Here is a 12,812-nt window from a genome sequence, read left to right on the forward strand (position 1 = left end):
GGTCTCTAATTAGACCTTCTCCCCTACACTGAGTCTCCCTCTCTCCCCCTCTTTTCTTCTGGGTGGAGGGTGCCTTAGGGAGGAAGGAACAGGGGGAGGGATGTGCAAAGGGGGTGAACAGTAGAAAGGACTAGGTCACCTGCATTTCAAAATTAGAAATTTGCTAAACATAGATAGATGGATGATAGATAGATAGATAGATAGAATAAAGTTTCATGCATCTTCCCCTTGATGTTGGTGGAACAGCAGTGAGTATATTCAGAATATGTTTCATTACTGTTTCAGGCACCTTTTAGCTGCATAATACAAAGTAATATAACCTTCATTGTCATAGCAATGTTTTTGAGGCTGACTTGTCAAAGGGATGAAGTATAGTTTGCTTGTACCCAATGAAACAGAAAGACTTGTGTAGTGTTAATGAGTTTCCATAGTGGAAAGACAGGGTTTTCTTTCTTGCTAAATTAGCATTGTGCTTCTGAAGTTAGGAGCACAGCGATTTGCCTTTATCTCGTCTGTTTGTTTTTTCCAATTTAGTTATAAGGGAATTCAAATTGTTCGCATTGCAGTTTAGTTTGCTTTATAATTAGGAGTTGTTAATCTGTTCGTTATTTATTGGACTTGCTTTTATGAATTCTGCAATGTTTTAGTTACTTTTTTCCAATATATTTTTATTATCTCATTTCATTGTTTCCCACTCTGGGTTTGAAATGTTCCATGAAAACTGGATTATAAATACTTGGGTGGGGGTCTGGAGGCTGGCAGTGGCTCTGGGAGTTCTTAGTCAGGGTCCTTCTCCATGGACCACTCCTGAGCTTATGGATGGATTGCATCTTTCTGAGTTAATTTTGCAGGCACTGCATCTGACTAAAAATTAGAGTTTTCTTTCCCACTAGCATCATGACATTTGGGTCAAATGTTCAATAAAAAGAGAAGCAATCCATGAATTCTTTGCATATTTTATTTTTCGTTTTGATTTCCAACTCACACACATCTGGCATATTTTACATCTTTGCAATAAAACATGGTTACAATAGCTTAAGGAATTTATATATCCAAAATATTTCACCATGATCTTGAGATGAAATGAACTTATCTTCCAGATGTTCAATATTCTCCCAATTCTAAGCTAAAAACTCAAGATATTGCTTACAGACCAATGATGAATAACTTAATCATTACATTGATTCCCCATGATTTCAGAATTTTATAAATACAAACAACAATGAAGAAGGTATTTAGTGCTAAAACTTACTAATACAAGGTGGAGAACAAATAAGAATCACATCAATAAATAATGATATGTTTCTGGTGCCAGTACAAAGAATCCGTTACCTTGTTTTTATCTTTTTTAAATAAATGACTGCAAGTGAGTGTAAAGTCTGAGAAAATTACATTCCTGTTACATGCCTCATAGCCCTACCGACACAATATGTACATCTATGACAATACAGTCACCAAATATACAAAGAAGAAACATGAAGTAAAGTGTATATACCCCTGGGTGTGTTACTTGATCCGTAGAATGTGCGGCAAATTATCCTGATAGTCATCGTTACAGTATTGCCAGACATGAAGTGCCGTCAACAGAGAATGTGGCTTAACGCGTGACTTTCAGAAGAATGTAAAAGAACAACCCCAATGAAGCTAAGGTCCTTTTTAACCAAGCTTTATTTCCAAGGAAATGAAGAGAAAATCTTAATTGCTCTCTCCCTGCAATGTACAGTATGCCAAATGTGATGAATCTAGAAGTCTAGCACTCTTGCTTTGGTGGGAGTCATTAAGCACGCGAGCATCCTCATCTCTCTTCCGTGCTCCTGCCTTTCTATCGCGGTACTAAATTAATAAAGGAAGGATTTTCTCTTCCTCTTACAACGCATAAATATGGCAAACAATGGCTTCATATCCAAATGCTTCATGTCATAAGCAAAAACTCCACTTAGAAGGGGGGTGGCTTGAGATTGAAAAGAGCAAACCATATTTCAGTGGCAATGACAAAACTGCGGCTTGTGCCCCATTTCAACCCTTAAATGCAAGCTGGGCCCTTAGGCAGTTCACTTCAACCTGTGAATGTCGCCGTTTCACCAAGACATTCAGGTTTAAAGTACATGCAAGTTGTAACTCCACAATAAAGTTAAGAAACATTTTTTTTGTTCTTTATACAAGGTTTTACTTTTACAAAAGTATCCCTTTAAAGTTAAGATGTGCATCTGATGTACAAAGTATCAAACGTAGTTTTCTTAAATCCTTTTAATTATTATTTTCAGCTTGAAAAGAGGCTGGAAATGGGAAATGTATGCTAGGTTCATGGCCCCAAACATTGTAACAACCGGACACAAGTTTCCTCAGAATATTCAAAAGTCTCTTGTGACGTGTTCTCTACTAGCTTTTCTCAGTAAACAAAGGTATATGAAATAATTACCAAAACATCTCCTAAGTCATTATAATTTACATGATACAAGCTCATTTCTGCAGCAGCTGGTGTTCGGTTGTGAAAAAACACACAAAGTAAAATGGTTGCTGACTACAATGGACAGCTATTGCTGGGTGTAATGGAATGTACAACGGAGGTTGATGCAGACTTGTTTTTCCACCAGAGATTATGCCTTTCAGTAGCACTTGTGCTCTCAATTTCGCCTTTGCTTTCAGTTCTTCACTCCGGTTCAATATCTATTCTGATGCTCATAATGCCACCGATTAAAATCTATATTAAAAGCTACAATGCTACCAGAAGCCATGCCAGTAATTAGAGTCCTGAAAGAGAGACAGAGACACAAACTGTACATACTGAGTTATTTTTTTAAAAATATTCACAGCAGTCAGGTTTTTCCACCCTCAAAATATACTCATGCTGATTCCAAAGATCATAGAATCACATTAGACATACAAGAACAGTGATGGAAATGTGATATTTTGCTACTGCACCTAACATGTTGCACAAGACAGATGTATTTCTGGGCAGGCAAGTGGCTGAAATTAGGGGTTTTTATTGAGCCATGGCTGCCTCCATCTCCCCTCCAGTGTGCTGCTAATGAGAAGCCTTGGTCAATGAAAGCTGAAACCATGCCAACAATGAACCATGGTGAATGCTAGCCAGATTTTTCTTTTAAAAAAATTAAAATTTCACATGTATATCCTGTCCTTCTCCAAAGGAAGTACAGTGGGATAGTCCCATGACCATCTTCACAACAACACTGGGAACAAGGCCGGCTCAAGACATTTAGGCATCTGAGGTGAACCACAAAATCTCCCCCTCCCAGAGAAGAAGGGGTGAGTGAAGATTTACATCAGGAACAAGGGGGCTTGGAATCAAATCAACCTTACCCAGTGGTTGAACTAGGAATAAAAAGCTCTTGCAGGGGGAAAGGGGCCTACTCAGAATCATGCTGGGCGGGTGCAGAGCTCAGGAGACCCCAGAGTGCAGCACTCATCATTTCTCCCCTAGAGTGGGGGGAGACGAGCAGATCCTCTCATTTGCCAAGAGACTGCTATAGAGGCAGCATTGTGGGGGCTACTGAGGAGGCAGCAGATCCGGCCTCCAAGGAGCATGCCGCAGCCATCAATGCTACCGCAGAAGTGGCAGGCGATGCATTCCTTGGAGGCCAGATCTGCCCCTGTGGATCCTGCCACCCGAGGTGGTTGCCTCACCTTGCCTAATGGGTGGGCTGGCCCTGCCGGGGAAGGAAGATAAAAATAATGAGTTGCTGACACAGTGAGGCAGTGCTGTGGATTCCCTCCCATCCCCCCACCCCACCCCACCCCCAAAACTGGTACGGCTGCTGCTTACCTGAAAGGTGTGGAAGTGGAGCAGGGCAGATGTGAGGTCAAAGCTGTGCAGGTTCACTAGCAGAAATGCTGGGTTGGCTCTGTCAGTGTTTGCCCGCACACCCGTGATCTCACCGCCATCCTGCTGCTACACCATCTGGGTAAGCAGCAGCGATACCGAGTGGCTCCATGGCATCAGCTGCTCATGAAATTAATGCTTGGCTCTTCTAATGTGCATCATAGCTGAGGAGGGGTTTGAACGCGTAACATCCCAAGGGGGTCCAAGCGTGAGAATCTATCTGGTATACCACATTACTACCCACAATCCTGACCATGGGGGTTACAGCTTTATAGCATTAAACCGATGTTTCACAAGTGGGTAAGCTGGCTCTTCACACTCCATTTTGTGTTTGGGTGTAGGGAAAGAAACAAATGCATACAGATTCAGTAGTGGAGAGAGCATGGATATGTAGAATCACCCCAGGGAGGTTCGCCTGGTGCCTTCATTATACTGTAGATGTTTAGGCACCAGGCGAAAACATCTCTCTTCAACCAGGCCTTCGACTGATTACTATTCTAAAGTAAAGGTAAAGGTAAAGGGACCCCTGACCATTACGTCCAGTCGTGACCGACTCTGGGGTTGCGCGCTCATGTCGTGTTATTGGCTGAGGGAGCCGGCGTATAGCTTCCAGGTCATGTGGCCAGCATGACAAAGCCACTTGTGGCGAACCAGAGCAGCACACGGAAACGCCATTTACCTTCCCGCTGTAGCGGGCATAGCTGCCAAGTTTTCGCTTTTCTCGCGAGGAAGCCTATTCAGCATAAGGGAAAATCCCTGTAAAAAAGGGATAACTTGGCAGCTATGGTAGCGGTTCCTATTTATCTACTTGCATTTTGACGTGCTTTCGAACTGCTAGGTTGGCAGGAGCTGGGACCGAGCAATGGGAGCGCACCCCGTCACAGGGATTCGAACCGCTGACCTTCTGATCAGCAAGCCCTAGGCTCAGTGGTTTAACCCACAGCGCCACCTGGGTCCCTATTCTACTCTACAGCCTTTTAAATGTGTCTGTGGGTGGGAAGGGCGTGGTATTGTTTGGTTTTAATTATTTACATGTGTTTTTATCTTCTATTTTTTTCTGTGAACCGCCCTGAGATCTTACGATGAAGGGCGGGTATATAAATTTAATAAATAATAACAATAATCTCCGCCTTTCAAATGTAAGGAAGTAGGAGCCCAGTCAAAAATGCATGAGAAGTCTCATGTAATGCAGCAGAATTGAATAAGAAAATTAGAAGCTGTACTGCTTAATCCAGAAACCATGAAGAGGTGAATTGTATTGTGTGTTTCAAAGAGAGGCTGAATTACAGGGGGGGACAAATAAAATGTGCAAGTTTGAAGAGGCTCACTGCTTCTCTTGGGTTGCAACTTACCTCTGATCATGAGACAGGTCCATTGCCCTAATGCCAGCATCACAGCCAGGGTAAATGTAGAGCTGCTTGAAGTCACAAGCCTGCCATACTTCCACGACTCCATTATCACCACCCGTAACCAGGTTCTGCCCATCGCTGCTCAGGAGGATAGCCTACAGATGAGCCAAAGTGAGTAGAGACATTAAATGCTGTGTAGACTAATACAAACAGCTTCTGTGAGAGGAGTATTTCCTTGTCCAGCCTAGGAGAGAAGCAAAGGAGGCTTTGCTGGAAGTCACCATGGATCATTTCTGACTTTGCCCTGCAACAAAGGTGCCATCAGTAACACCTCAAGAACTCCCTTTACTCTCCCTGAGGTGTCAATGATGGATTGGACTCCTCAGGGCCCTGTATTCATGTCTTGGCTCCTAGTCAAGGGAGGACAGATGTCAAGCCATGTAAACTTTTAAAGCACAGGCACTTTAAAATCTTTATGTCTAAAACAGATATACAGGAATCAAGTGCTCAGTTTTAAAAACAGAGGGTTCAATTCTAGATTGAATTAGAGCCGAGACTTTTTTTCCAGTAAATGTGATCCCTAATTTTCCAGTGATCACTAATTTCTCATGAGACTTCTTCAAGCATTACTGTTGTTATACATCATAATAAGTTATGAAAGGAAATATTTACCCTGGTTGAGTCGTTTACTTCCATCTGTGCCAAGAGTTTTCCATTAATGCTGAAATTGCTGAACCTGCCTCGTTCATAGTAGATGATACAGTGGCCTTCACTAGATACTGAAATCAGGCGAGGATACAAGCAGTTTTCTGTTCCTTCAAGTGCTCTCAGCAAATCTCCAGTAATTGTGTGCACCAGGCAAGGTCCTTCTGTATATTGACAAATAATACAGTATATATAACAGAAAGGCACATAATTTAGTTAAATTATGCCAAATGCATACAGAGATGGCACATATTGATATATAAACAGTGAAAGAATGTGCAGGGGAAACAATGTCTCTGACGCTTCAGCAAAGTGAAATATACATTTAAACAGTGAATCGCTTTCAAGTAGTGTGCACATGTGTGTGTATATTTTCACATTCCCATTGCTGAGCAGAACAATCCCAGCCCACAAATCTGATGCCGGAAGAGGTTAGGAATCAGGTGACGGTTCTTTCTGGCCAACAAACAGGAGAAATGCTGCTGAGGAGGTTACATCCAGCACAGAGGCTTCCAATACACCCACAGAAACATCCACCAGTGGTGTTTCTGCAGGCAATAGCTGCTACTATAGCTGCCCTCCAATGCTCCAGGGATAAAGTAGATGTAGTTTTGGATATACTTCCCAAGAGGCTCCAGGACTTGGCTCATTAGCTATGCAAGTCTGGAGCTGGTCTAGGCAGTTTCCCCACTGTTTACAAATTAGTTGATTTAAAAAAATGGAGGTGGGGAGACACATTGCTTCCCTTACCCTGGTGCCTAATGCAAGCCAGGAGGTCTTTGAAAGTGGTGGATCACCCACCACTTCATTTTCCTACCTCACTTACAATTGTGGTATGAATGTTTAAAATGATATTTTTCTGAAGCAAGTCAGCGGTTTAAATCATTGCACCCTGTCCATATTTATCAAACATTTAGTATCTGCACAGCAGGGACACTTTGTAGCTGAAGTTTGGTGCTATCTTAAATAGTTGTGTTTGTAACTCTGAATATAAGAGAATGACATACTCCTTTTCGTACCCTACCGTGGCAAAAGATTTGTCATTCTGATACAAAAACCGAGATATTCAATGAATAATATATCCTTTCAGCCACATCTTGGATATCATTATATGAAAATTATCCAGGAAGTAAACTATTACACAGCTTTGTCTTGTTTTTAAGTACGTGTGCTGTGCAGCAGACTAGCTTCTTTGAGACAAATGGTCATGTGGTGATAAATTAGTTGGATTTTAAGGTGCCACAGGACTTTTTTTGTCCCTTTGGCATCAACAGAAAAGCACAGCAGCTCTTCTGGAATCATGCATACAAATTCAATACACAGAATGACTGAGGCATTTTCTTAGATGCATCCATTAAAATCATGATTTGTACACACAGTTTGCAGCAAACCCATTTACTGCCTTCCTGCCTCTGGTCCTTCCTTCACTCATAAGCATCATTGATACTCAATTTTCCACCCCTCAAAAATTATTCCCGTCCCTACGAGTTTTTAAGAATAAAACTTTCCACTTTCACCAGACAAGCTGAAACTATTCACAAACAATTAATTACTGAATTTTCAATTCAGCAGCTAGGATGCTTGCAAACCTCCATGGGCTCATAGCAGTGGTGGAAGTTTACAAGCAGTAGGCTGGTGGCAGATGAAGCTCTGCAGAGGATACAGAAATTAAAATATATAGCATGTAGGATAATGAGAGGAGGATGAAATTACACTTATCCTGAGTCAAATCTTACTGATGAGGAAGTTTCAATTTGTAAGACTAAAATTGACAACTGACCTTTAGCACCACTTATGACAAGTCCCAGTTCGGCACACACTGATACGCAGACAACTTCGTGATCGTGACCAGTCAGAACGGCTCTGGGAGCAGGATAATCACCTAAAACAAATCACACACAAAAAGGTAAAACATCTCACATAAAATATAATTAATTAGCAACAAATTAGATTCAAACTGTCCATTTCAGTTTCTTTTCCCAGTCCTGAGTTCAGTTCCTCACATTTCCACATCTATTTGCAAAACAATTTTTTATAGAATTTCACAGACTCACACAATCATAGAATTGTAGAGTTGGAAGGGACCACAAGGGTTATCTGGTCCAGGAATCTTTTGCCCTGCATTGGGCTAGAACCTATGACCCTGAGATTATGAATCCTGTGTTCTACCAACTGAGCCATTTTATGCATCTTTGTATCTAATTTCGTCCAACATACACACTTTTGCAAACCAATTCCTTAATCTACATTCCCCCAATCTATGCTTTTTAATGCACACTTTACATGCATTTTCATAGATATTACTTGGCTGGAGAAATGAATCGCAAAATTCAGAGAAATGTGAAATTTGAAGTATAGCTATGTTTCAGTTTCTGTATTGTTTCAAGAAGTGGTAGATTCACATTCAAGTGCAAACTGAACTGAATGTCTCCTACATCTCTGGGCAAGACTAACATTTCCTTCTTGTTTTCCTTCCTAACATTGGTTTAGACATTATGATCCCTGCCAAGGTGAGTTGTTATGGTCTTCTCCATGAGAACTCACTTGCAGCGAGGAAACAATGAGAGAGTTCCTTGGGTAATGGCCAGCAATGGCCAGCTGCTATATTCTTAGAAGCTTGAAGAGAGGTTTTGAATTTTGATACTGGTCACGAAGAGTCGGACACGACTAAACGACTAAACAACAACAACAACAAGTAACTATATTTCTTTTGTTCTTACATTATGCTTCTTCAGGAAGCACAGAACTAACTAACTAACTAACTAACTAACTAACTAACTAACTAACTAACTATAATCACTTATAAGACATGTGGTGTGTTCTAGTATTTTAAACTCCAGCCATGAGATTTAGAAATGTAAGCATGGTTTGAAAATAAGCTTTTAAAATAAATATTGGATTGCAATGTACATTCATATGACACTAGGACCAGAGGTTTGGGAAACATCTTTTTAACATAATAATAACAACAACAAAATCACAATAAAATGCTAGGTACTATAATTTGCACCAAAAAGAAAAAGAATAGATTGAAAAGAATTATTTTAAGTGGCACAGTCAACACACTTATATTTATGATACAGGCAGGATTAGTCAGCAAGACTTTGCCACTCCAAACAACTGCAATTTTCCAGAGGGTATGGGTGCAAATCTAAGATTACTTGCAACAGGGCACACCTGTTACTTTGCCCAATATATTGGTGTGATCACTTGTGTTCTATGTGCTGCCTAGCCAGGCTGCCTAATTATGGATGATGCCTATCTTGGTTTCACAACACCTTGGCTGGTGCTTATTTAGTCACTTATAGACTGCCTTTCATTGTGAAAACAAGGCCATTTGCAAAATAAAACCAGTTTTATAAATAACAATAAAACATAAGCCAGAATATCCAGAGTTCAGTAATGCAAGTAGAAAGGGAATTCTGTTCATATTTCTCTCTGTGTGTTTCACATTCTTTCTTACTTAAGCTCTACAGGAATACATTGGCAGTAACATTATGAAGGGTCAAATTACTATGAAAGCCATGAAAGCTTTTGGCCAAGATGTGGATCAGGCTCTGTCAAATGTTCCCAAACTGGAACAACTGTGTTGGGCTTTCCTGCTTTCTATTAAACTTTGTCATGTGTGGGTTTCTTGGCTCAATCTAGCCTCCTGTTCAAAGGTCCCATAGGGTGTGGACTGATCTTGCAAGGCTTTGGAATATGGAGGAATTTGCTTCAATGAAGTGAGTTAGAATAGCCAAAAAGCAGGATCCTTTCAGAATGGGTCAGTTTTGACATTAGGTCAATAGGTGACTTGGGAGGGACTCCTCATGTTAGTACTCCACCTGCATGAGCAGTATAACATTAAAGTTATGCACTCATGTGAAAGGTCAGCTCTTCTGTGAACCCACCACACCCACGTGCTACAGTCTGATCAGGTCTTCCACTGTCCACCCATTTCTATTGATAGCAGAGAACCTCTGTACATTTTGAATATGTTCTTTGGGTCATGATTGCATGATTGCAATTAGCATGCTCTATTTGTTTATATAAATAGCAGGCTCAGGGAAGCTTGAACAGCTCAGGGCTATGGGGATAGAAGGGAGAAACTACCCCTCTCTCTCCCTACCTCTCCCTCCCTCCCTGACAAGGCTCCCATTTTTGAAGCTGCTGTTTGCATTTCAATGGAAGCTTCCATTGAGATCAAAAGAGCCTTCCCTTGAAATGTAAATAGGAACTTCATAGAAACCTTTTTTTTGGGGGGGGGGTAAAACCATGCAAGAGAGAAAGAGTTAAACCTTCTCTGCCCACCTCTTCATAATCCTAAAGTTGTTCAGGCATGTTGTTACTTACATAACAACAACAACAACAACAACAACAACAACAACAACAACAACAACAACAACACTGTGCATATTAATTGCATGTGCACAATGTCGTGTCTAGTTTGCTGTTTGATCCATGCTTTAGAGTTGATTCAATGTATATTAATTGACGTGCAGAAACAAATTATGATTTTTGAAGTACACCAAACACATAGCAGAGATTGTAAAGGAATCTTGTCTAAAAAACATGATTACTGATACTATGCTGCCCCCAAACTGCCCCATGACAACTTTCCAGTCATATATTAATTGTAAGCGTAATTCTGAAAATGGCCACTTTTGATGTGTTCCTATGTGCACTTTGGGAAACATTCTGGGTGGTATTCAACTGTGTTTTACTCAGAATAAACCCATTAAAATTAATGGACATAGCTAAGTTACAGCCATTAATAACAATAGGTCTACTCTGAGTAAAACTTAGTTCAATAATAATAATAATAATTTATTATTTATACCCCGCCCATCTGGCCGGGTTCCCCCAGTCACTCTGGGCGGCTTCCAACAAAAAATTAAAATACAGAAATCCATCAAACATTAAAAGCTTCCCTAAACCACCCCCAGGTTGAAAAAACCCAAAAACCTAAGATTTCTCCACATGTGTAATAAATGCATCCATGGTTGACATCACTTGCACAACAGGATTAAGTTTGCAAGGGGAAGTGTACATTTGGAATTTCTTAAGTCTTAACGTATCACTTTTCAAGCAAAAAAAGAGTTGTTTAGAAACAGGTTTTGTTGTATGTCTCAGATTATCCACCACTTGCAATAAATTAAACTCAGTCCAAACCTCCATTTCAAAATAAACAGATACATATTTGCCATGGAGAACAAAGACCCATATGCGCGTAGAAAAGAGCCAGGGAAGAACAAGGTTATTACAGAATTTGGGATGTACATGGAGACGATAAGGAAAAGTGAGAGTAGTTTCCCTGTTGCGAAGGAGTATGCAGACACCAGCACTGTCTGAAAGGATTGTGTGTGTGTGACAGTGAAAACGAGAAGGAAGCTAGGAAAGACTGCAATACATCTGTTCTGTGTCTCAGGGCAGGATGTGTAAGGTTTTGATAGGAAGGGGCCGTTTCTGTGGTTTACTGCATGTTTTGTTGACTCTCTCTTGCTAGCATAAGGGAGATGGGGGTGAAAAATAGAAATTATGTAAAGGAATGATGTTTGCATCCTTTCACCTTTCCTGACACAACAGCCCATTACAGGGAATGACTACAATAAATGACTGCAATTTTTAAAAGTCTAGTGGCATTTGTGCATATGCTACGTGAAGCATTTGATTAGAGATGGGCAACTTGTTCAGCACACAGAGTCATATAGGAAACACATCAGGAGACAAAGAGTCTCGGCTCAATTGCATATTTCAGAAAGATGCTAAACTACAGCTGGCAGAGGGCTTGAACTTATTCTACAATATTCTTATTTTGGAATTGCTATTCTCAAATGTGCATTACTTGAGTTGGCCCTTGAAAAACCTTGAGAGTTTTTTTGACAGTTGAAAGGAAAGCAAAGAAAGGCAAACCAGCCTATTATCTCTATTATGTATGATTCTGGAATACCAAACACACAGTTCTCACTGAAGCTGCAGGTTATCTATAATTAAATTGAATCAGTACTGTGATCCACTTCATTTGCCAAGGCAAGAGCCCACGAGGACCAATATGGTCCCTGAAAGCAATTTTTTGAAGAAATCCTAGCTATACTATGCTTTCCAAAGCCTTTAGAATCAATCATAGCTTTGCAATAACAGTGAGTATCATTTCACCCTTTAGGGACAAATGAAAGAAAATACAGTTTTAATCAGAGATATATTCTTCCAACAAAGCCACTGTATGGGGGAGGAAATCTCACCCCACATTACATTTCACTGCAAAAGGCAGAATGTCATGGACCTTAGCAATCATTCACAATCCAGTAAAATATTCTGTCACCAGCACATCACCACTGATAGATGCAGCGAGAGGTTAAAGGCTGTGGCAACAGGGGAGCTGCAGGTGAAACTTGACCACTGTGAATTGAAACAGCATCACTTTGAACTAACAGTAATTTCCCCAACGTGGCACCTCTGTATCTGCAGTAGAATCACTTTAGGGTAAAATGATAAAATATACGAGACCAAGCTACTAAAACAGTTCCCTCAATGTAGTTTAAAATAAGAAGCTCGCTTTTGTTCTCCGCAACGGGCATAATATGTGATTTGATTTCTGTGGAAGAACGAACGTCTCCCAATTCTAAACAGATAAATATTAGTAATCTTTTTTAATATTCTGAGATGTTCTCGTTTCCTTGCAACCCAATATTTCAGGTGCAATGGAAACCTTTCTCTCTCCTGCCGCACCCCAGTTTTAGAAAGCACAGAAGTAACACTGCCAAAAGTACAATGGGAACAGTTGTTTTAAAAAGCAGGAGCCATCAATGCATCTCATTCTTGGCAGAACAGTTTTCTTATCTGAAGAAAACCAAGAACACTGAAAACTAAGCATTTATACAATCACCTATAGACCAGGTAGAGGCAACAAAAGATCCTGAGGATCAAATCCCAGG

The 12,812-nt window shown here is 40.5% G+C and overlaps 1 protein-coding gene across 4 annotated transcripts in view; it reads right to left on the reverse strand.

Moving 5' to 3' along the window:
- Positions 1–940: 940 nt before the first annotated feature.
- The window catches only part of NBEA (neurobeachin), a 365,422-nt gene continuing 353,550 nt past the window's right edge, over positions 941–12,812 (reverse strand). For 2 of the 4 annotated variants that reach the window (XM_088668226.1, XM_060273786.2), the window contains 4 exons: positions 7,676–7,777; positions 5,863–6,059; positions 5,194–5,345; positions 941–2,751 (listed from right to left, as the gene is read on the reverse strand). In XM_088668226.1, coding sequence (XP_088524352.1) covers positions 2,661–2,751; positions 5,194–5,345; positions 5,863–6,059; positions 7,676–7,777 — 542 coding nt within the window. In that variant the 3' untranslated portion in view covers positions 941–2,660. The remainder of the gene's footprint in view (positions 2,752–5,193; positions 5,346–5,862; positions 6,060–7,675; positions 7,778–12,812) is intronic. The other 2 variants (XM_088668227.1, XM_035114662.3) reach the window with 2 other exon arrangements.

This window comes from Zootoca vivipara, chromosome 4 (assembly GCF_965207765.1).
Source record: "Zootoca vivipara chromosome 4, rZooViv2.hap1.1, whole genome shotgun sequence".
NCBI classification, from domain to species: domain Eukaryota; kingdom Metazoa; phylum Chordata; class Lepidosauria; order Squamata; family Lacertidae; genus Zootoca; species Zootoca vivipara.